At 42.5% G+C, this 24995-nt stretch overlaps 1 protein-coding gene across 1 annotated transcript in view; it reads right to left on the reverse strand.

Moving 5' to 3' along the window:
* The window catches only part of EPHB1 (EPH receptor B1), a 453710-nt gene that overhangs the window by 37800 nt on the left and 390915 nt on the right, over nucleotides 1-24995 (reverse strand). The window contains exon 12 of the mRNA XM_033212584.1: nucleotides 17684-17899. Coding sequence (XP_033068475.1) covers nucleotides 17684-17899 — 216 coding nt within the window. The remainder of the gene's footprint in view (nucleotides 1-17683; nucleotides 17900-24995) is intronic.

Consider the following 24995-nt stretch of genomic DNA (forward strand, 5'->3'; position numbering starts at 1 on the left):
CCATCTTCTCCTTGTGTGTCTCTGTCTAATTTCCCCCTTCTTTGATGACTCCAGTGACTGGATTTAGACTTAATCCTAAGGCAGTATGACCTCATTCTTAACTTGATTACATCTGCAAAAACCCTATTTCCTAATAAGGTCACATTCACAGGAGTCAGACGTAAGGACTCCAATGTATCCTTTTGGGAAGGATACAATTCAACTGATCCTAGGGCCCCTCCAGAGCTAACACACCTTTCACACTCTCTTCCCAACATTGGTCAAGTCGGCCTCCTGTTCACCAGCCAGTAAGCACATCAAGTACTTCCTATCCTCCTCTGTTCTGATGAGGCTTACGTCTACCTCCATTTCTTTCATTGTCTCTTGGGCCTTTTCTACGGGAGAGCAACTCCTCCCCTACCTGTGTTTGAGCTTAGGCTCCTCCAACTCCCTCCTTTCCTCCACACTTGGTCCTTGCTGAGCAAGCAGACTCTGTGTCCAGCTCTGGGATCATTCCCATGAGGGAGACACTGGTCATGCTCTTCCCCTAATCAACCCCTTTTCGTCCTTGGGCTTCAACACAAGTGTTCCTTCTTCAGAGTCTTGTGATACACGCTTGATATATGTGTCTCCACCATAGCACCTAACAATTGCAATTATATAATTACTTGCATAATTAGTTGTTTAATGTCTGTCTTTTCTGCTAGGAAGGAAACTTGAGGAGCTCAAGAACTACCTGTTTTGTTAACTGCAGTGTTATGCACATATTAGCTGCTTTAAAAATATGTATTGGCTAGGAGAAGAGCCAGTAGAGGCACTGCATGGGCTGCACCCAGGTGGCTGGCCCCTCCCACATGATGACAGGCATATGAGGAAGAGGGCTTTGCATATCACACCCCTGTGGGGCACAGAATGGAGAGATGTGTTTTCTGAGAAACCTGACCCACTCCTTGTTCCAGTCCCTGGGGTACAGGCTGGCTCAGGCTCTGAAATTCTGTACCGATCCCACCCATGCTAATAATATACAGGCCTTACTAAGAATAATTATGCTGAGTCTTTTTCAAAAGGGAATTTCAGTCCGGGCCTGATCTCCCTAACTGAGCATTGGTGACAGAGTGACCCAGGGAGAGATATCAGAGCAAAGAGGAGCCAAATCTGCCTGAAGAAGAATTATTTGAGTGGTGGAGTAAGGGGTAGAGTGGCATTTGAATTATTTTACTCTCAGCTTAATTAATGTTAGAGCAGAATTTCCAGGGGACAAGGACTCAGTTTTATCCTGGCTTCAATTAAAGGGTCTGTCTTTTCTTTGCTTGTCTTCATTCCTCTCCACTTTCCTACCCACCCAAGAGAGAGCCCTGCTACCCAAGCTCAATGATTGAAAGATGAGTAAGAAATCATAATTTGAAAACTGCCTCATGAGGCAGGTCATGAATCAGAAAGAAAAGAAAAGTAGGATTTAAATGTAAAAACTGCTAGGAAGTGTGGGGAGAAGTAAAGCTGGACCTGGGGTCACTAGACAGAAAGCCAGTAAACCTCGCCCTTTCTGACAGATGAAGGTCATAGCCTCAGCCAAAATCTATCAGGCAGAGGGATCGACCCGACTGAGAAGCAGCTTCTTACAGTGGTGCAGCAAAGTGCAGACAGAAGGGGCTTTTTCCTGAAAATCTTGCAGAAAGGATTATCTGAGATAATTTGCTGCTTTCTTTGCACCTTTTATAATGTATTAAGCGCATTATTTAAAAAATCTGAAGCAGAGTACTGTTGCAGTCAAAGTCACTGCTCAGTGGTAATGAGAGAAAAAAGCACAGCTTTACCCGGTGCCTACTCGGAATGTTTGTGTCTGTACTCGTACGTTTCTGGGTAGCTCTGGGCAGTTGTGTGTAGTTCTGTGTGTGCATCCCTCTGAATTTCACTGTGTATCTCTAACTATGCTCTGTGTAACAATGTATGCATAACTACACTGTGCACATCTCTCTCTCTCTCTCTCTCTGTGTGTGCTACTGATGGACTGATGGGAGTTATTCATTGCAGGCTTTAGGGGAAGTTCACAAAGTCTTTGTCCTCATCACAGAGTTCCCCTAACCCTAACCATTTTCTACCCATGAGGACTGTGCATAGCACTGCTGGTCTCTGGTGGAGCGGCAATGTCTAGGCAGTGTGGACAGGGTGATGGCTACCCTCAGCACTGCCCTCAGTGCCCTACTGCTACCAGGGACAGTGGTGGCAGGTCTGCTACTCATCTTGGCTGTGTCAAAGCCAAGAAGGTGTCAGGCTGTTTGTGGCACCCACTTCTCCTGTGCAGGTCAGGTCTAGGGCCTGGCAGGAGGAAGGGAATAGCCCCTAAGGCTAAGGTTTTGGCATCCTCTTGACCTTTTCTCTTATGGATCCCCTCTTTGAAAGACATCTTAGCAAATTCCCTGCAGAGAAAAGACCGTTTCATTCCAGACACAGGTGACCCCCATCAGGCACACCGATCTGCCTTCATTCCTTAAACATTGATTTACTTAGAAAAGATGGGGCTTTGCAACCAAAGCAATGCAAGAAAGTCCTGTTTGTTCAGATTCACCCCAGTTCACTGGGCATCTGGTTCACTGATAGGTGGATAACAATGGAAATGACTAAGGTGTAATTTGCATATTTTTGCTGTAATGGTGTAGAAAAATTTCAAGACTGAGGGTAATTTTTTTTTTCTTTCCCTGAGACAGAGTGTTACTCTGTGGCCCAGGTTGGAGTGCAGTGGCACGATCTCGGCTCACTGCAACTTCTGTCTCCTGGGTTCAAGCAATTATCATGTCTCAGCCTCCCAAGTAGCTGGGATTACAGGTGAGTCACAGTACGCCTGGCTATTTTTTGTATTTTTAGTAGAGATGAGGTTTCACCATGTTGGCCAGGCTGGTCTCAAACTCCTGACCTCAAGAGATCTGCCCACCTTGGCCTCCCAAAGTGCTGGTATTACAGGCATGAGCCACTGTGCCTGGCTCAAGACTGAGGGTAATTTTTATCCGCCTGTCTCCAACTCCTTCATACCAATCCTCAGGATCTCCAGGGCTGATTTGACAGGTTTTTGCCTTTTCTTTTCCATAAAAGAGTTGACGGATGAGGGGGACAGGTTCAGACTCTGGGAAATGGGTTATTATGGGGGCAGACATGGCAGGATCAGAATGAGGGTTCCAGGACCTATAGGCAGATGCCAGTGTGGAGCTTTGTGCTGGTGGCACCTACTGGCACTGTGCCCTCGCTGTCTCCTCGGTCTCAGACAAACGTGATGGGGGCATCTGGGAAACTGGGTCACAGCACAGGTGTTGCCACCCCGTGAAAAGATTCTGGAGCCCAAGTGTGGCCTGGGGCCTTCGTGCTTCCCTGGGCTTGGAGAAGGAGAAGTTCTAAGATGACTGAAAATACACTTTCTTTTCCAGCCTGACAGGATGGGGATTTGGCGTCAGATTTACTTGGCTTTTTGAGAAATACGGTAATTGACACTTCTGACAATGCAAGTTTGTGAAATACAATTTATGCTCCCTGAAACAGTTTCAATGCAGATTTTTCAAGTGTGCGCCAGGACTAGCAGCATCAGCATCACGTGGGAACTCATGTGACATGCTGATTCCTAGGCCCCTTCAGATCCATGAATCAGAAACTCTTGGGCAGGGTCCAGCAGTCTGTGTCTTTACAAGCCCTCCAGGAAACTCTGGTCCCCAGGGAAGCATGAGAACCACAGGTTTCAATGGACACTAGTTTCTTTTCCCCTGTTATGTCTTGACAGGGTTTCCTCAGAATTTTCCCATGGTGATCCTGCCGCGAGGTCCTCAATTTTCCTTTGTTAATATCAGCTTTTCTGGGTTTCTGGTGGCTGTCTGCCTTATTGTTTTCTGTTATAGAGTGACTGGAAATTGAGAAAGTTATAGGATCCTTTTCACTAGCTGGCTTTAAAATGTACATCTGGGCCGGGCATGGTGGCTCATGCCTGTAATCCCAGCACTTTGGGAGGCCAAGGCTGGAGGATTACCTGAGGTCAGGAGTTCAAGACCAGCCTGACCAACATGGAGAAACCCTGTCTCTACTAAAAATACAAAATTAGCCGGGCATGGTGGTGCATGCGTGTAATCCCAGCTACTCGGGAGGCTGAGGCAGGAGAATCATTTGAACCCAGGAGGTGGAGGCTGTGGTGAGCCAAGATTGCACCATTGCACTCCAGCCTGGGCAACAAGAGCAAAACTCTGTCTAAAAAAGAAAGAAAGAAAAGAAAACTGTACATTTGACATCTCTTGCCATGGAATAGGGATTCTGAGAGATGGGGAAGCGCTTACGGTAGCATCCACAACACTTACATAAGCTGTGACCAGGACGGGACTTGTCCTAGCATGGTTACCAGTTTACCAGATGGGTTTTTACAAATCTAACAAAATCATACAAACCCCATTTTATGGATGAGGAGACCTAGGCCCAAGTTCAGAAAGCATAGTGTGATCCAAACCCTGCATTCCTCATACCATGCCAAAGAACTATTTCACCACACCACACTGGGAAAGTGCTAGAAAGGGTCTTTTTGCCCCCTTCTCAGGTGACATTGCTGAACACAGGGATCAATTGGGCAGTACAATATCATGAATGAAGGCCAAATTTTGTGAAAGGAAAGGCCCTACAGATTTCAGCATGGAAGCGATTGTGGCTGAAATGCACGCTCTCTCCCAGAAGCACAGTGAGGACAGAGGCTGCAGCTGAGACAATAATTCATGGGGATAATGGATAATGGGTGTGTGTGGGGTTGGTGGTGGTGAGATGAGGGTGCTGCCTACACCGTGTCCTGGGATGACTGAAATTCATCACAGAACAAAGACCTCTGGAGCGTACATGAGCGGCAGGCCTGGCTTCCACCAGCAGGTTCAGGATGGACCGTGGCACCAGGTGCTCACGGAGATTACCCTTGTAGGAAGGCTGTCTCTTGCCCCATGAGGGGAGGCTGGACCCTTCATGCCTGGTGCCCTAGAGCAGTATAGGAAATGAGTCTGATGCAGATGGGGCAGATTCTAGAGGAAGTGGAACAGCTGAGCTGTCCCCAAGTGGATCCAAGCAGTTAATATGGGACAGAGGGGCAGCGATAGCCAGGGCAATGTGAGGAAGAGCTGACAAAGGGAAAATGATCCAGGAAGGACAAGAGCACAGCTGGCAAATGGCCTGAGAGGAGGGGGCAGATGGCCAAGGAATGGCTCTGTTTGCAGTTCCCAGAAGGAAACAGCAGCAAGGCAGAGGACATCAGCTGACATGAGAAGAGAGAAAGTAAGGAGGAGGAGGAACTGGTGGGCTTGGAAGAAAGTGAATCTCAGAAGTGGCAGAAACACAGAGTGTGGGAGGAACCGGGAGCTTGAGACAAGAGGAAGAAGCTGCAAGAGGAGTCAAAGGGGAAGGGGCTGAGGAAGATCAGAGGCGCATTAATGCAATTCATGATAAAACAGGGAGGCCTGCAGAGAGCAAGGCTGTGCAGAAGGATTGAGCAAGGCTGGAGGCTTCTTAGAGAGACAGCCTGGGGGCTCTGAAGGATGGGAAAGTTGACACTACTTTAGCAGAAGGAACTTGACTGAATACTAAGAAGGGAAAATTATGCTCAAAAAGGGACTGGATGGGCCTCTTCCTACTGATCAGAAGAGAAAGAAAGCCATGCTGAAATAGAGCTTTTGATTTAACCAGCATAAAACTGTTATCCAGAGATTTATGGGATCCTGTTGGGGCTCTGCCCACCAATGTCAGCTGATAAAAGGTAAAGATCAAGTTTGTGAGTGTGTACCTGAGCTCCAAATACAATCAGTTAATCAAAGATGTGACACCTTTCCTCGCATGTGTATGCTCTCTTTTCTCTTGGTAACATTAGACAGAACCAGTAATAATGAGAAGGTGACCTGTGAGGTCAAACATCAAGAACTGGTCCATAACAGAAGCATAGGAATGTTTATTTGAACACACATAATGGCATTCAGAAATATATCTGCCAAAAACAAAGCTGTGTAAACCATGCAAGTGTTCAGAGTCCAGCCCAGCTCATTTATCTGTTTCTCTTAAAGAGCAGGAATATCAGTAGCAGTTCAGAACTATTCCTTAGTTTAGTGGATTTATTCCAATCATAAGAAAGCACAAAGGAGCAAATTCTATCTGTTCATTATTTCAGGAGCTTTTTGGGAAGGAAATGCTCCTGGGGCTAGAAATAGCAATCTAAAACAGAGAAGGAACACCTGGGGGAAAGTAGAGTGGAGAATTAAATCAGAGTGAGAGATGAAGGTTGAGGACCTGGTAGGAGAAACTAGAAAACTTTAATAGCTATTAACGAGGTCTTCACTTATAAAGTAAAACCAGATGTATTAGACGATGGTGATGTTAAAAAGATCTTGAAAGAACTGCATAAAATAGGGGAATTCAGGTGGAGTAGAGAGGTCTTAAGTACTGTCTTAAAGAACTGCTGATTAGGGGGATAAGCTGAATGTTCCACTTTTGGTGTCAAGTATGTTTCTAACAAATGGACTCTCTAGCAAACAAGAGAAGAAAAACATAAGAGAAGGAAAAGGAAACAAAGGAAAAATGAGCTGAAGTTTCTGGAAACTGAACAGCACAGGGTTTTATCTTCTGTAGCTTTTCCCTAAGGGCAGCCATAGTCTGCTCAGTGGCTCAAACTGCAATAGAAAACCCCACCATCTTTCTGACTGGAGGGACCAAGGGAAGGAGTTCAGCACAATCAGGGCTGCTGGAGAGTTGAGGGAGAATCCCTAGAAACAAGGTAACAAGGGAAAGGTAATACCAAATTCTGTGTATAAAGTCTTCCAAATTTTCTAGCTGACCCCTGAAACACACATGTATAAGACAGACTGAAAACCATAAAAACTGGGGGCTGAGCTGTTGCCCACTGCAAACATGACAGAGTTTGCAGGGTGAGTCTAACCAAGTTAATTTCCTGCTAGACCAAAAATACCAACACTCTGGTTCAGTGTAGCAGAATCCAATCACCACATCATAACATTCATGTTTATAATCCCAAACTTCTAGATGTGTAAAGAGCCAGGGAAACGTTTCCCATTTTAATGGGAAAAAAGCAAATAAGATGCTAATCCCAGGACCACCCAGATGTTAACATTATCAAATATTTTAAAGTTGCTATTGTAGCTATGGTCAATGAGGTAAAGAAAAATATGCTTATGAACGATAAAAGGATAAAATATCTCAGCTGAGATTCTGAAACTATTAAAAAGGATTAATTAGAAAATATAACTCTAAAAAATACAATTATTAGAAAAAAGTCGCCAGAAGGGCTCATAAACAAAACAAAGATGGCAAATGGTAAAATCAATGAGTTTGAAGATAGATCTGAAGAAGAGAAAGGAAAAATCAGGGAAAATAATGAACAGAACCTCAGGAACATTTTCAAAAGTTCTCCCTCTTAGATAACTGCAGCCCTACCAGAAGGAGAAAAAAAAAAGAACAAAAATAATATTTGAAGAATATGGCTGAGAACTTTGCAAATATACTGAAAGACAGAAATTTACAGATCTTATAAAGCATAGAGAACCTCAAACAGGATAAATTTGGGGAAAAAAGTATGCTCAGGCATATCATAGTCAAGCTAAAAACTAAAGATAATGAGAAAATCTTGAAAGCAGCCAGAGAAATATGACACAGTATATATACGAATATATATGTATGTGTATATACATATGTTTGTAAGAGAACAATGATTCAAGTAATTGTGGGATTTCTCATCAGAAGCCATGGTAACCACAAGACAATGAAACAACAATGTTAAAGTGATGAAAGAAAAACCAAACTATAAACCAGAATTGTATATTCAGCAAAAATATATTTCAGTAATAAATGCAAAATATAGACATTTCTCTGATAAAGAAAAACTAAGAGAATGCATTGCCAGACACCTGCACTACAAAAAACATTAAAGGTATTTCTTCAGACTGAAGGAATGATGCCAGAGGGAAACTTGGATCTTCAGGAATAAAGGAGGAACAAAAAAATGATAACTATTTTGAGTCAACAAAAAACATTTTCCTCTTGATTTCTTTAAAATACACATGGCTGTTTAAAGCAAAAATTGTAACACTGTCTTTAGGACTATAAATGTATGTAGATGGAACATATATAACAATGATAACATAAAGGGTAGTGGGAGGGATGGGTAAATGGATCTATATGATATGATTATGTGTGGTCTCTATATTTTTTGTAAAGTGGGAATATGAACCCTAAGTAGACTAGGAAAAATTAAGATGTATATATTATATATGCATATATATATATTATGTTAATTCTAGAGTAACTACGAAAAAAGTAAATGCAAAGAAGTAAAGCTGAAAATCAAGAATAAGTAAAAGTTAAGTGCCTATCCATCTCTGCCTGTACATGGGGTGGGGAGGGATGCAATACCACCTTGTCTCTGCGTCTCACCCAAGGGCCAATAGAGCCCGTGGCAAAGACGACAGCTGACTTGGACTCTACAGAGAATCCTTTGCTGGGCCTTTGGGAGGAAAAGAGGGAAAAGTAAAGCCAGAGAAACAGGCTTTCTAGAACATCACAAAGGACCAAAGTTGAGCAGGGAGTCTGGCACACTGTGGGGCCAGAGAAGGACTCACAGTGTCCTGAGCATTGGACTCAGCGTGTGGAGAACGGTACTGAAAGGCCAAAGCTGCCGCTGCAATAGCACGCTGTGTGGCTTCAGTAACTCATTTGACCACTCTGGGCCATGGATTCCTCATCCAAAAGTGAGGAGGTTGGGTTTACGGCAAATTCTTATTTCTTAATTGACTGTCAGGAGGAAAGGGACAATTGGACAGCTGCTGTTCCTACCTTATGTACATCTGTATTGGCAAACTGGGCTCCTTCATGTCCAGAACCAGGCTCTTTTCCCATTCTATCCTTTCCCAAATGAAGTACATTGGCACCCACTGTTTTGTTTCTGTTTGTATGACAACGATGACTCCTAAATGTGCATCTTCATTTGGACTTCTCCTCTATGCACCAAACGCACATATTCAGCTGCCTATTCAGCAGCTCTACTGAGCTATCCCACAGACACATAAAAGTCAAAATGGTTTAAACAAGTGTCTCTCAGAATTCTGTAAGTATCAAAATCATATGGAAAATTTTAGTAACTATGAAAAAGTCCAGACTCTATTCTACTTCAATGAGTCTGTGCCTCTGTGCTCTGTGTTAACTCTCCAGGTAAATCTGATACTCAACGACATTTGAGAATTTGAAAATTGAGAATTTGAGAATAACTATTCTGAACCAAACCCACAATCTATTCCCAACTCTTCTATTCCTTCAACCAATTTCTCTCCAGCATCCTCACTCTCAGAGAATGGAGCTGTCACCCATCCAGAGGCGCAGGCTGGATACTTGGAGTCATCCTCTGCCATCTGCCACTCTCACCTGTAAGTGCCATCTGCTGTCAAGTCCTTCTGCATCACCCCATTGGACCTTCTGGGCTTCATTTGCTGCATCCCAGCTCCATCGCCCTATAGCCTCCTGATGCATCTTCCTGTCTCTACTAGTGCCTCTCCCACCCATCCTCCACGCTGCAGTCAAGGTAAATTTAAAAATACATGTATTTTATTTCAGACAACTTCAAATATCTACAAAAGTTGCAAGAATACTACAATTAATGCCTGTACACTCTTCACTCAGGCACCCTACAATTGTCCCAGAGATGTCCTGTTAAGGATCACATGGCATACCCAGTGTCATGCCTCTCAATCTGGAGCAGTTTCTCAGTCTTCTTGACTTTCATGACTTTCACATTTTTTGAAGCACATAGGCCACACATTTAATAGAATGTACCTCAATTTCAGGTAGTCTGATGTTTTCTCATGATGAGATCCAACTTATAAATTTTGAACAGAGTATTGCAAGTGTTATGTTCTTTTCATTGCATCCTCTAAGCTGTACAGAATATCTACCTGTCCTGTTACTGCTGGTGTTAACTTTAATCACTTGATTCAGATGGCATTTGCCAAACTTCTCTGTAAAGCTACTTCCTCCATCTTTGTAATAAATAAATATTTTGGGGGGAGATACTTTGAAGATACGTAAAATCCTGTTTCTCTCCTGATGTTCATCTCAAGTTTTAGCATCCATTGATGTTTCTTACCTGAATTAGCTATTAATCTGGTGGTTGCCAAATAGTGAATTTCTAATATCATCATTCTTTCCTCTACAGGGAAGAGCTTTCTCTTGTTTCTATTTATTTGTTCATTTATATGCATATTAGCATGGACTCAATAGTCCCCATCTTATTCAGTAGATTATAACTTGTTACTATTATTACATGTTGTGAGGCTCAAAATATCCAGATTTGGACATTTGGAGGCCCTTCAAGCTGGATGTTGTTTTTTTTATGTGCCCATTATTCTTTGAGTACTTTCCCATTTTCTGGCACAAAAAAAAAGACGTGTTGGTCTCATCTCACATTTTCCCTGTCCAGGCCTTGGAAGGGGCCATGTCTCTAATGAGTCCTGGCTGGTTTTAGGGGAGTATATGGAATCTAAGATCTGAGTGCCAGCTGTACTCCTTGCTATGTAGATGTTACTGCTTCAAAGCCACCCTCACCCTATATTTATTTCTCCATTTCTATATATTTAAAACCACCAGTTCACACTAATACCTCCAATTTTGATTCCACAGTATACAATTCATTCTACCTTTTATGCTTTCCATATTTATACCTCTGTTCCTACAGTTTCCATTATTTCCAATTTATTTTTAAATCTCCCTGTATATAGCTTATCTCTCAATCTTTCTGAACCAGTAGCCTGTTCACACGTGGGTCCTGATATCTGCTAGGGCTTGCCTCCCTTGTTTAGAACATCTACCCTGGTTGAGTCTGCTTAATGGCTTTTTGGTGAAAGAAAACAGGAAGAAACCCAAGAAAGTTATTTCTAAAGAAGGCAAGGAAAGAGATTGGAAGGAAAAGGCTAAAGAAAAGCCAGGTTATTTTTCCAAAATTCAAAACCATCACTTTCGAACCACATGTGTGCATCTCTCTGTGTGCACAGCACACACACACGCACACAAACACAACTCAAGAAAGGTTTACCATCGCTCTAAGGCTGCAACTCCTATCACAAGGGTTTGGGGAAGATCCTACATGACTGATGCCACAGGCCTCCTTGGATACTTCCTCCCTAATTCTCCAAATGCCCTAAACAGGGGTCCCTTCTCAATTCTACTCCATCTTCCCCTTGCCACAGGGCATTTGTATATGCTACCTCTCTGCCTCTGTAGTCCAACTTGCCACATTTAGTTGGGGCAGAATGCTACAGACTGAATGTTTATGTGTCCCCCAAATTCATATGTTTAAGTCCTAATCCCCAATTGGATGATATTTGAAGGTGGAGCCTCTGGGAGGTGATTGCAGTTAGTTTATGTCATGAGGGTGGAGCCCCCAAGATGGGACTGATGTCCTTATAAAAGAGGAAGAGGCAAGATCTCTCTCTGTGCACACCACAAAAGGCCATCTGAGGACATAACCAGGAATAGGGCCCTCAATAAGAATTCAACCATGCTACTTAGCATCTTGATCTTGGACTTCCAAGCCTACAGATGATAAGAAATAAATGACTGCTATTTAAGCCATCCAGTGTGTGGTAGTTTGCCATGGGAGCCCAGGCTGACTAAAACAGTGACTATTCTTTAAATCTCTGCTGTAGCACCATCTCTTCCTCTGGAAGCCCTCCTAGACACAGTTAGGCCACTCTGTTATCTATTGTTTTATTCATGCTCTCACAAAACATAGTGGCCCTTATTTCAGTTGGTAATTATGCACTAATTTGGGCATGTGTTTGATTAACGTTCCCAGTCCTCACTTAACTGAGAGCAGTAACAATGTCTCCTTTTGATCATAATTATGTCCCCTCAGCTTGTGGCCTAATGTTGACACATAGTAGATACTCAATAAATATTTGTCACGTGAATAAATTGTTGGTATTTTTAGAAAAAATATTTGCTTAATAATCAAACATAATTTTTTCTATTTTGAACAAAAGACAAAGTGTGGAGAAATGATATTAAAATATAGTGAGATAGGTGGCCATATGACTGTGTAGAATCCTGAAAACTCTCAGGCCTAGAAGTATAATAAGCTCTATCATCTAGAAAGACACTTAAAAAATCACAGCAAGTCATCTAAATAATGTGTACAGAAAAATAATGTGGGAAATCTTTTACTGAAGAAACTTTTAATGTCATGTATATGTAAATGGTATATTTGGCTCACATCATTATTTAGGTGATTCAGGATCATTGAAATGTTAATCTTCCCAAAGAGAGAGTAGAATTTCAGTTAAAATCCACATGTGAGTGTACATGTATTTGTGCATGTTTTGAAACTGGACAGGAAGATTTTAAGTTGCACTTGAAAGAAAAGATATTTGAGAACAGTCAAGGAAACTTTTAAAATCTATTTTAATGGATAATGGATAAGGATAATGAAGGATAACTTGCTTTACCCATACAGTAAGACTTTTTATTTTTTTTGAGACGGGGTTTCCCTCTTGTTGCCCAGGCTGGAGTGCAATGGTGCAATCTTGGCTCACTGCAACCTCTGCCTCCCAGGTTTAAGCAATTCTCCTGCCTCAGCCTCCCAAGTAGCTGGGATTACAGGCATGAGTCACCATACTCAGCTAATTTTTTGTATTTAGTAGGGTCGGTGTTTCACCATGTTGATCAGACTGGTCTCAAACTCCTGACCTCAGGTGATCCACCCACCTCGGCCTCCCAAAGTGCTGGGATTACAGGCGTGAGCCACCATGCCCAGCCTACAGTAAGATTTTTAATAATATTATTATAATCAGAATATAGACATGAAAACTTTTGCTAGCATTATTACAATCATGACAACATAGTTGAGCATAAGAATAAATAGATTAAAAAAGTAGAACTGAGAATCAAAACATAGTTCATATAATGAACTTAATATGTCAAGGATGACATGTGACTCAATAAAAATGAATAATATATTTAATAAGTAGTGTTGGCATAATTGTTCACCTGAACAAAACAGTGTGAGAATATACCTCCCAATACATAGTCAGAAATGAATTCCAGAATATTTCTGGTGTCCGTCAACGAGAGAATGGACAAAAAAAACATGGAATATTACTCAGCAATAAAAAGAACAAACTCCTGCTTCACACACAACATGAATGGTTCTCTTAAACATAATGCTAAGTGAAAGCAACCAGATGCAAAAAAGCATATGCTGTATGACTCCACTTACATGAAGTTATAAAACCAACTGATGGTCAAAAAAATTAGAACAGTGGTTGCCTCTGGGTATGGATGTGGGTGAGGATGCAATGGGGAGGGATGAGGTTGGGGGGCTTCCTGGTTTGATGGCAATGTTCTATATCTTGATGAGAGTTTGGGTTACACAGTCGTATGCATTTTTAAAACCTCTATAAATGTACACTTGAGACTTGTGAGTTTCACTCTACGCACATTTTACCTTAAAAAAGAACCTTAAACAAATACATGTGAGAGACATGTATGCTAAAGTGGCTAGGGGTGATATGTAATGATGTATGCAAGTCACTTGGAAATACAACAAAACAATAGATGGTGTGATGGATGGGCAGAGGGATGGATAGACAAATAGTTACATGATAAAGCAAATGTACCAAGATATTAATTCTAGAATCTAGGTGGTAGGTATATGACTGTTCTCTGCCAAATTCTATCAAGTTCTCTGTGTGCTTGAAATTTTTCAAAATAAAATGGTGGGAAAAATAAATACATTTCACAAGTACTAAATATTCAAATATAAAACAAACACTCTTCCCAGTAAAATAGCCCAGGAAACTAGGAAATATTTTATAGCCTTGGAGTGAACATAACTTTTAAAATAAACCAGGTAACCCAAGAAGACGTAGCTATTACATGAATGTTAACCACTTTATAAGCCAGAGGATATCATAAACAATATAAAGGAATAACAGATGGGGGAAAAGATAAATTATATCACACAGGGCAGGCAAAGGAGTAACGTCTGTAATATAAAGAGACTTTCTATAAGTTTCTAAGAAATCAACAAACAACCCAGTAGAAAAATAGATAAGGACATGTACAAACAATAGAAGAGAAAACACAAATCCCTGCACCATGTGAAAATATATCAACAGCACTAGCAGTCAGTTGAAAATGTAAGTTAAAACAAAATGATGCTACTTATACACAATAGAGTACTATTCAGCTACAAAAATGGATGAGATCCTGTCATTTGCAACAACACGGATGCAACTGAAGGTCATTATGTTAAGTGAAATAAGCCAGGAACAGAAAGATAAACATCATATAGTCTCACTTATTTGTGGGATCTAAAAATTAAAACAATTGAACTCATGGAGATAGAGAGTAGAAGGATGGTTACCAGAGGTTGGGAAGGGTGGTTAGGGAGGCGGGTAGTGTAGGGGGTATGGTTAAATACCAAAAAAACCAAAAAACAAAACAAAACAAAAAACAGAAAAAGTGAATAAAACCTAGTATTTGATAGTCAATAATAACTCAATTGTACATTTTAAACTGACAGAGGCTGGGCATGGCGGCTCATGCCTATAATCCCAGCACTTTGGGAGGCCGAGGCGAGCGAATCACTTGAGGCCAGGATTTCGAGACCAGCCTGGCCAACATGGCAAAATCCCTTCTCTACTAAAAATACAAAAAAAAAAAAAAAAAAAAAATTAGCAGTGCATGGTGGCGCACACCTGTAGTCCCAGCTACTTGGGAGGCTGAGGCAGGAGAATCACTTGAACTCAGGAGGCAGAGGCTGCAATGAGCCGAGATCACGCCACTGCACTCCAGCCTGTATGACAGACTAAAGACTGTCTCAAAAAATGAATAAATAGGCCAGGTGCGGTGACTCACGCCTGTAATCCCAGCACTTTGGGAGGCCAAGGTGCCAGATCAGCTGAGGTCAAGAGTTCGAGACCAGCCTGGCCAACATGGCAAAAACCCATCTCTACTAAAAATACAAAAACATTAGCTGGGCATGGTGGTGGGTGCCTGTAATTCCACCTACTTGGGAGGCTGAGGCAGGAGAATCTCTTGAACTCTGGAGGCAGAGGTTGCAGTGAGCTGAGATTATGCCATTGCACTCCAGCCTGGATGACAAGAGTGAAACTCCATCTCCAAAAATAAAAAAAATAAAAAATTAATTAAGATAACTAAAAGGGATTGTATGTAACACAAAGGATATATGCTTGAGAGAATGAATACCACGTTTTCCATGATGTAAGTATTATGCATTGCATGCCCATATCAAAACATTTCATAAACCTTATATATATATACACCTGCTCTGTACCTACAAAAATTAAAAATCAAAAAATTAAAATTTAAAATTTAAAAAATGTAGACATACGTGAAATTTAAAAATGAGGCATCATTTTTCATTGTTGGAGCAGCAACCCTTTGTGAGGGTTGATCACCTCCAGGTCTGGTGAGGATGCTGAAGCCCAGCACCATACATTCCCTGTGCAGTGTGAATGTTTGCTAACTTTCAGAAAAGTAATCTTGGCAGCAGTGATGCCCAAAAGACACCCCAGATCACAGAGGAATAGGCATAATATGATCCAAATTTTGTAGAATAAAAATGTTCAAATTTTTGACCGAAGAGAAAAATGCCAAAGAAGGCACACCTAATTGTTGAAATTCATGCGTCAGGGCAGGTGTAGATAAACTGTGGTCTGAAAGCTAAACCTGGCTATCCCTTTTTTGATAGTCCATGAGCTAAGAATGATATTTATAACTTCTTAAGGGGTTAGTTACATTCTAAATGGTTATATAATTATCTACATGATATCCTTCATTTTGCCTCTTAGCCAGCAAAGCCTAAAATATTTATTAGACAGCCCTTTTGAGAAAAACTTTACCAATCCCTGCCTCAGAGGAATTTTAGTTTTTTATTTATTTATTTATTTTTTTAATTTTACTTTAAGTTTTGGAATACATGTGCAGAACATGCAGGTTTGTAACATAGGTATACGTGTGCCATGGATATACGTATACCTGGTTTACGTATACGTATGGTTTGTTGTACCTATCAACCCATCATCTAGGTTTTAACCCCTGAATGCATTAGGAATTTGTCCTAATGCTCTCCCTCCCCTTGCCCCTCACCCGCTGACAAGCCCTGGTGTGTGATGTTCCTCTCCCCGTGTCCATGTGTTCTCTTTGTTCAACTCCCACTTATGAGTGAGAACGTGTAGTCATTGGTTTTCTGTTGCTGTGTTAGTTTGTTAAGAATGATGGTTTCCAGCTTCATCCATGTCCCTGCAAAGGACAAGAACTTGTTCTTTTTTATGGCTCCACAGTATTCCATGGTGTATATGTGCCACATATACAGTCTTTATCTAGTCTATCATTGATGAGCATTTGGGTTGGTTCTAAGTCTTTGCTACTGTAAACAGTGCTGCAAAAAACATATGTGTGCACGTGTCTTTATAGTAGAATGATTTATAATCCTTTGGATATATACCCAGTAAAGGATTGCTGGGTCAAATGGTATTTCTGGTTCTAGATCCGTGAGGAATCACAACACTGTCTTCCGCAATGGTTGAACTAATTTACACTCCCACTAACAGTGTAAAAGCATTCCTATTTCTCCACAGCCTCACTAGCATCTGTTGTTTCATGACTTTTTAATGATTGCCATTCTAATTGGCATTTCCTTTTACTTCTCTGTATTGTTTTGATTTTTGTAATAATCATGCATTACTTTTGCAGATTTAAAGAGGATGGACAGGTAGACAGGTAAATAGGTAGATCAGTCACTTTGGGTGCTGTTGAAATGGATGTAAGGAGACAAAAGGAAACCAGGGACACCAGTTAGGAAGCCACTGTAACAATCCAGGTGAAAGGGAATAGTGCTTTGGAATAGATTGGGGGAAGCAGAGATGGAGACAGAGGGATAGATTTTTTGGTACCCTATGGGGGTCGCTGAGGGATTGAAAATACATGGACACAGAAAGAAATCAAAGATCATTCCTAGGTTTCATCCTTTAGTTAAGTGGTACCAACTACTGAGATGGAGGGACTAGGGAGAGGATATTGGAGAGTAAATCCCGAGCTCTATTTTGGGCTTGTTAAAGTTCTAAATGAAATTGTGTGAACTAAGCAGTTGGATATAGATGATTAGTGCTGCTCAGAATGTAGAGGGGGAGGCTGAGCAGGAAATACAAGTTTAAGAGTACTCATCGTGCAGACGGTACTTAGAGCTATTTGGAAGCAATACAGAGAGAAAAGAGAAGGGGATCAAGAGTCTACCTGGTGACACAGCGCCCAACCCAGCTGCAGATCAAAGGCCTCATGCATGCCTGGGGTCTGCTCTCTGCTGACAGATGCCTCTGGTGCCACTGTCTACCTGCCTGGATTCCCTCAAATCATCTGTTCCAAAATTTCCTCTTCCCAAGGAATACTATAGCTTCATAATAGACACTGTCCCTTCCTCACAGTCCAAGCCCAAATGCTTGCTTTCTTGCTTGAACAACTAGCTACTATGGCTTCTCCCTGCTGGATAGTCCTCCTGGCATCTTGGTCTCTCAGTGGAGAGCTCAGTTCAGATCCCATTCCCTCCCAGTGTGCTCTGCCACAGTTCCCAGCCATGTAGAGTCCCCTTTCACTCATGCCATGCTTCTACTTGAAAATGCCAAGAAGGACTCACCAAGGAGCTGGTGTAGGTGGGATCTGAGGTGTCATCCTGGAGGTAGCGGGAGAGGCCAAAGTCGGACACCTTGCACACCAGGTTACTGTTGACCAGAATATTCCTAGCAGCCAGGTCCCGGTGCACATAATTCATTTCGGCCAGGTACTTCATGCCAGCAGCAATGCCCCTGAGCATACCCACAAGCTGGATCACGGTGAACTGCCCATCATTTTGCTGTAATAAGACATAGAGGGCATTGGGATCAAGACAGGCTTCAGTGGTTAAGCAAAGGGAGAGATGCTGTGGCCCTGCTGCTTGTCAGCTTCCATCTGCTCCAGGCCAAGCCACATACTGCATCCTCCTGTCTCCCCCACTCCCATCCCCCATCCCTCTCCACGAATGCTTTGTTCTCTTCTCCTTGCCAAGCCCTGTCAATTTTGTCTCCAAATTACATCTCAAACCCATCTACTTCTTTCCATCTCCACTGCCGCCAGTCCAACCAAGTCGCTGCCATCCATCACCTATAACAGCCTCCTTGCCCGCCCCCCAATTCATTCTCTCCAGCCAGAGCCATCTTTTTAAGACATAAATCAGGCCATGTCAGTCCCTGGCTTAAAAATATCTAATAGCTTCCCATTGCATTAAGGAAAATCTCCAAACTCCTTAGCATGGTCCACGAGACCGCCTGGGATCAGCTACTGCCTTACCTTAGGCCACCATATCCATCACTAATGTACTAAAGCCACAGTGACTGGCACCCTTTCTTCTTTTCCAAGACAAACTCTTTCTGACTTAGGGCCCTTAACATGTACTATTTCCTCTGTTTTCCCTCCAACAATCGACATCTACTCGCCCTTCAGTTCTCCGCTTAAATACCACTTTCTTAGAGAGGGAACCCTTTAACTACCCACTTCCCTCAAATATGATTAGCACTTTCTGATGACAATGTTTAGTGTATGCTCTTAGTCTTCTTCTTAGCACATATCACAAGTTTTAATCGTGTACGTGTATCTGTCTGTCTGTCTGTCTCTGCTGCTTGATTTTATACTCTTTGAGGACAAGAACTCTGTCTTCTTTGGTCACCATAGTATTATCAGCGCTGTAAACTTTAAGGTAGATAGAAAATCTTAATACACATAAGTTGAATGAATGATGAACACATCTTTTCCTCTTTCCAAAATCAAGCGTGTAAAGCACCTTCTCTGGGTAATCCCACGGCTTTCTGCCTTTAGACTGGTATAACCACACCTTCCTCATAGGGACTGTGGGTCAGGAGAACTTCATGCACAGCGTCTGGCACAGGGAACTCTCCTAGTGAATGGGAGCTGTTGTTGCTCTTCTTCATGGCAACCTTCAGTGCTGCCCTCTCTCCCATCATAGTGGGCTCAGAGTTTCTTGGGTGGATGCCCTCCCTCTGTTAGACAACAGACTCTTCAGTGAATAAAACAGTGTCTTCCTCCTATCTCCCAAAGCTCCTGGGTCTTGACTTTGCACACACCAGTTAAATCAGTAGACCCTAGGCTATACTGCCAAGAACATATTTTCCCATCTAGTCCAGCCCCAAATGCTCCCCAAAGGGCTGAGAATTGTGTTCTATAAGTAGAGCACAGCCTAGTCATTAGAATGCTCTGACTGGAGGAGAGGTGGAAGCAGGACACCTGGGGTCTACTGTGTTTACTGCTAAACACAGGTACTCGGCAAGGCAACCATGACCTGTGTCCCAGAGTCCTTATGTGAAATCCAGAAAGCATAGACAATGAGAAGAGCTCCCATCATTGAGCATCTACTGTATGCAAGATGTTACACAGTGCACTCACATGCATATGCTACTGCAAAAGCATTTCTATACAAAAATAAGCAAGGAAAAATAAAAGACCTATTATAAAAATACTCTACTTATGAGCAACAACAACAACAACCAAAAAGTCTAAAAATGATCGCATGAATTGTTGGAAACTGTTCCTCATGCGAGATTGCAAGCCTGGATCCATGTTCTGGGGGTTATGCTCCTTGATCAATTGAAGGAATAGACTTTCTCCCCACCTGGAGATGTCTGCCAGTAGAAGGGCCCCCAAACACACTGTGTTTGACATACTCCAAGTTCCAGGCTATTTCTAACTCTAACCTTAACCACCTCCCAACCTGCCCAGGAGAAGGGATGTATGCTTTCTCCACAACAGATTCTTCTAAGCAACTCCAAAAGAAAGTATAGAGCTACTTTTTGGAAATTCTGACTAGTTTTCAGCACACTGCCCATCTGTGAGAGCTGGATGTGCAGTGAGTGATGCGGATCTTCCTTCTCACTAATACACTTCAATCAACACCTTCTCAAGAAGTTAGCCAGGCTGTTGCTAGCACCAAGTGTTTTCTCCAAGCAGGTCTCTGTGGATTTGCCTCTTCAGAAAGCTGTCATGCAATCTCTGTATATTACAGAGGTGTATCTCAGCCACAAGTCACATGGCTTGTATTTTTTCAATTCAGTCTATTATTTCCTCTCTGTAAGTGTAGGCAACAGTGTCTACACATATGGAATGTCTCCCTAAAAAAGATGGCATTTGGGGAGAGCACTGGGGTGGCTTAAGCAACTTTGAGAAGAGTAATGTTGAAAGTGCATACAGCAATGTGTTTACGTTTTTGCTTTGTCATTTAAGTCTTCTTAGAGCTTATTTATTACATGATTTGTTTTAAAATTTAGATTAGTCATCCTTACAGTTTCTTGGGTCAAAAAAGACCAAGAAATGATTAAAGGTCCAGGCTTTGGAACCAGCAGACCTGATTTGGATCCAGGCTCTGCAGCTTAGTGGTTGTGTGGGCTTGGGCAAGTTATTTAACCTGCAGAGCAGTTATTTCTGCACCTATAGCATAAGAACATGGTGTCCATTCTTCATAGGGTTCTGGTGAGACTAGAAGAGATAACACATATGAAAGGCCCTAGCTCAGTGCCTTGTGGGCCCTAAGATGGTAGCAGTGATCCCTGCTAATATCAGCAGAGCCTTAGTAATGGCTCACAATTCAGTTCCCCTGTACCTCAGATGTGCATGCTGAGAGAGACTGAGGACACCTGGGACCAGAACTCTGGTTCTTATGGCTTCCTGGGTGTGTGGGGGAAACATCCTGGGATCATTGTTCTTGGGGAGCCCAGTACTCAGCACATGCTGAGCTCAGTAGGTAACAGATACGCATCTGTAATTGTAGTAGATGGTTGGGACCTAATGATGCAGGCCTAAACTTCAGATCAATTAGTCACAAATGTGAGTAGCATCCGTCACTTGACTTATGAATGGCAAATAATACTTTACATGTTTTGATATGTTTTGATCCTTAAAATTGGTCCTGTGCAGTAGGCAAGGCAGGCAATATTATATTGTTTTCACAGACAACATAAAGGAGGTCCAGAAAATGTATGTGATCAGCCTTAAATCACAGTGTGGTTTTGAGTTATACCAGTAATCAAAGTTCAGAATGGTAAATCACTTCTCCACTGACAGCCCATCTCTGATCAACTGGTAATGGTGGCCTCAAATGCTGTGTGGAGAAAAAGGCTGTGCATCAGCTTTGCAGGGAGAAGAACCATGATGGATTAGTGATGCTAGTCTTATCTGGGTCTTCTAACTCCTGTCCCGTGCTTTTGCCATTGGAATGTGCTGACTCTGCAATGGGCAACATATTTTCTTTAGAATCTTCAAGAGAACCACATATCAAGATAGGTAGGGTCATGTCTGTTGAATTTGTAACCTTGGTGAAATTTAAAGATAAAAACATATTAAGATTTTTTTGGCATGTTTAACTGTTACATGCTCAGTAGATCGGTATAACTCTCCAAAAAGAACTTCCAGAGATATGAACAGTAGCATTCAAAGATGAACAAGACACACACACACACACCACACACACACACACACACACACACAAACTAACTGATTTCTTGGTGACTTTGGGAAAGAATCTGGCTCCATGCTGAGCACATAGTAAAAGCATAGCACAGAAAAGAAATACAGGTCTAGGTGAGGTGATTTAAACCTTCCTCCCTTCATGCAGTGCTTTCTGCTGAAATTGCTTTTCTGCAAATGCACCAAAGCCACTTGCTGGTCCTTATATTAGACAGGAAGGATTTAGGTATTTCAACTTTCATTGATGAATCCACTTCAGGAAATGAAATCCTTATTTGATTTGTTCAAAGAAAATGAATCATAGATTTTTTTCTAACTGAAAGGGACCTTTTGAGCTCACCTAGCTCAATGCCTTTAGTTTATAAATTGGGAAATTGAGTTAACAGGTTTGCTCCAGGTCACAGGGTGACTCACAGCAGAAGCCAAAGCAGAACCTTGGTCTCAGGACTTCCAATCTGGTGTTCTCTTCGTGATTTCTGGGTTGCTATCTTCTAGCTGCAGCCCACGAATGAGCTTCTCTGATGAGAAATGTCCCCATTCGACATTACTCAGTGACTTTCAAGAGTCTTCCAGTTATGATTATCTGTGGAAGAACCAGCAGCAACCGCAAAGCCAAGCTTTAGGCAAGAAGGCCTTATGAAGCATGTCAAGAACCATGTTAACTAAACCATGGGATACTGGCCACAGCTTCAGAAATTGTTCCTAATATTAGGGAAGAGCCACCAGGTTGAAGCCCTTGAATTTGAGTGTCAAGAATGAAAAATTTACTCATGGATCTGTATGCTATATAATCCATGACACAATAATTTTTAGAAAATTAGTAATAATGAACCATCTGCTGAATGTGTGGTTGAAGCATAATGGTATCTCTCACATGCTGATTCAGGGCTAGAACTGTAGCTACTCTCCAAAGACGCTATGACCAGGAGGAAAGGAGAAGTTGGAGGGGAGGAAACAGTTGCAGAAATTGAGGACTAATCCTTTTCCTTTCTTCTCTGAGTAGTGATCCTAAAATTATCCTACTTCCCAGAAGATGGACCCTGTAGAACTGAACTGATGACCTATTTTTCGATTTTATCAAGCAGCAGATACGTCAATTAATGTTGCTATGCTCCAGGGTTCGGTAGTAAGGCTGAAATTAGATTTATAGATTACCTGCCTCCATGCAGTGTGAGGAGTCAGAAACGCTTCATTTCCCTCTCTCCTCCTGGCACTGCCTGCTCCCACCACTCCTTTCTTACCATGCCTGCTCCTCTGTTTTCCCGTGCTCCTCTCTTGCCCCCAGGTTTTCTTCCCCTGCAAGCTCAGCTCATCATCATGAGAAATGCTGGTGTCCAACATGCCTCCGTGACCTGGGCCCCAAATGAAAACAGATCCTAGGAAGAATAGCAGTGTAGGGTTTTGATTTTCTGCCGGCTCCTGAGAACGAATCTCCCTGTTCTCCTGCATACTCCTGTGAGGGAGTGTGATCACAGTCCCCGAATCAAGCAGGGGCTCTCTCTGAAGTCCAATCAGTTGACTGGTAGGAAATAAATGACTCCCAAAAGGGTCTTGACAGTGGTTCCAGAAAATGCTTTTCCTTCTCACATTGCCTTTTATTCAAGTTTATTCAACTTTGCTTATTCAACTGTCTTCATGAGATCTCTGATCATAAATGAATGTCCCCAGGAAAGCATAGACACTGCCTTGCACTGACATGAGAGGTGTGGCAGCAAGGACAGTGAGAGATAATGTACACACAGGATGACTGGAGCTCTCATGCCACTCCCTAGCATTTTTGTTTGAGAAATAATTTTTCAGTCAACTAGCATTTACCAGGTGTGCACTGTGTTAGGTATTGGAGTTTCCAAATACAAAGCATGACCCCATACCCTCAAGGAGGTTGTCCTAGGGAAGGTACACGGGCCCAATAATCTGCATCAGTTGTTCCTCACCCCTGCACCCCCAGAAAAACAAATGCCACTACTGCCTAGTGACCCAGACTGGGCAAAAAGTATGTTCCTATTGTACAAAGGTAGCTTCAGTAGTGTGCTTCTAGAAAAGTGCCCCAGCTACCCTTCCACACTACAGCCCCTAAGCTCTGTTTCTGAGTGCTGGAGCTACCATGTAGGGGTTGATAAATTACCAAACAGGTCCACACTTACTCTGGCCTTCACGTACACTATTTTTGCTGTTCCATCAGCCTACCTGCCTCTCGCTTGTCTGACAAATTCATCTTCTCTAATCTCAGACAAATTCTGCCCCATCTTTGAAGCCTCCCCTGGATTCTGCAGGGAGATTTAAGAACTTCTTCACTTACTACATCTGTACTTAACTCATGGCGTAAAAAAGTATAAGATAGGCAAATGATTGCTAGAAGCATTGGGCACTAGCAGGAGTAGGGACTACATTGGTGGCAGGCTGTACTCTCTAAGATGAACATAACAAAAGCTCCCAGCTATCATGTGTAAGAAGACATTGAGTTGATGTCCCTTCATCAAAATGTGGGGCCTGTTTTCTCCCTTTGTATCTGGGCCTGTCACTATGTTGGAAATGACACTATGTGGCTTCCTAGCCTGGGTCACAAAAGTAACACAGATTGCCCATTCTTCTCTTGGGATGCTTTTTCTTGAGACCCAGCTTGCTCTAAGGCAGTCCAAGCAGGCCACCTAGAAAGGTGGTAGCTGACACTCAACATTGACCGCCTAATATATGAATGAAGGAGGCTTCGGACAATTCTAAGCCTCAGCCCTTGAGCTACTGCAACTGACTCCACATGGATCAGAGGTGTCCCTCCCAAATCTTGCCCAAATTGCAGATTCATGAGCAAAATAAATTGTTGTTGTGCTAAGCCACTGAGGTCTTGGGGGTGATTTATTATGCAGCATTAAAGCAAGGTTTCCTTTATCTCTATAGGCACAGCATCCAGAATAGGGCCTGGCCAGAGCAGTGATCCCACCAATGTGTCCATGACTGACCCTTTAATCTGCAGCCACAGCTATTGTTTGGTTGCTGTGGTAATGTAGCCAGCTACTGGGTATCATCCTGAAGTTCTTGCTCAGAAGGCTCTGCCCATTCTTTGATGCTGCCCACTGGACCCTCTGCTCTCAGTTTCTGCTTCCTGGCTGAAGTTATCAGCTTCCACTCCCCAGACATCAGCATCATGGCCATTCTCACTCACCTTTCTTCTAGGTGCTCAGTGATGGCCTACGGAAATGAAAACGGTTTCATTGTGGGCCTGGCTCTACTTTGGGCATATTCTGACAATGATCTTTTACAGGTCTCCCAGCCAAAGGCCTTCAGCAACTCCCCACTTCTGCTGCAAGTTGGTTGGGAATCTTCACCAACCACAGAAATACCCATGGATGCTTGTGACACAGGGTTCCCCTTCCCTACCCAGAAGTGCCTCCTCAGAGGGCAGGTGGCCCAGGCATCAGAAAATGGCAACCCATTTTACTTCT

Source organism: Trachypithecus francoisi, unplaced genomic scaffold (assembly GCF_009764315.1).
Source record: "Trachypithecus francoisi isolate TF-2019V2 unplaced genomic scaffold, Tfra_2.0 Lachesis_group0, whole genome shotgun sequence".
Lineage (NCBI taxonomy): Eukaryota > Metazoa > Chordata > Mammalia > Primates > Cercopithecidae > Trachypithecus > Trachypithecus francoisi.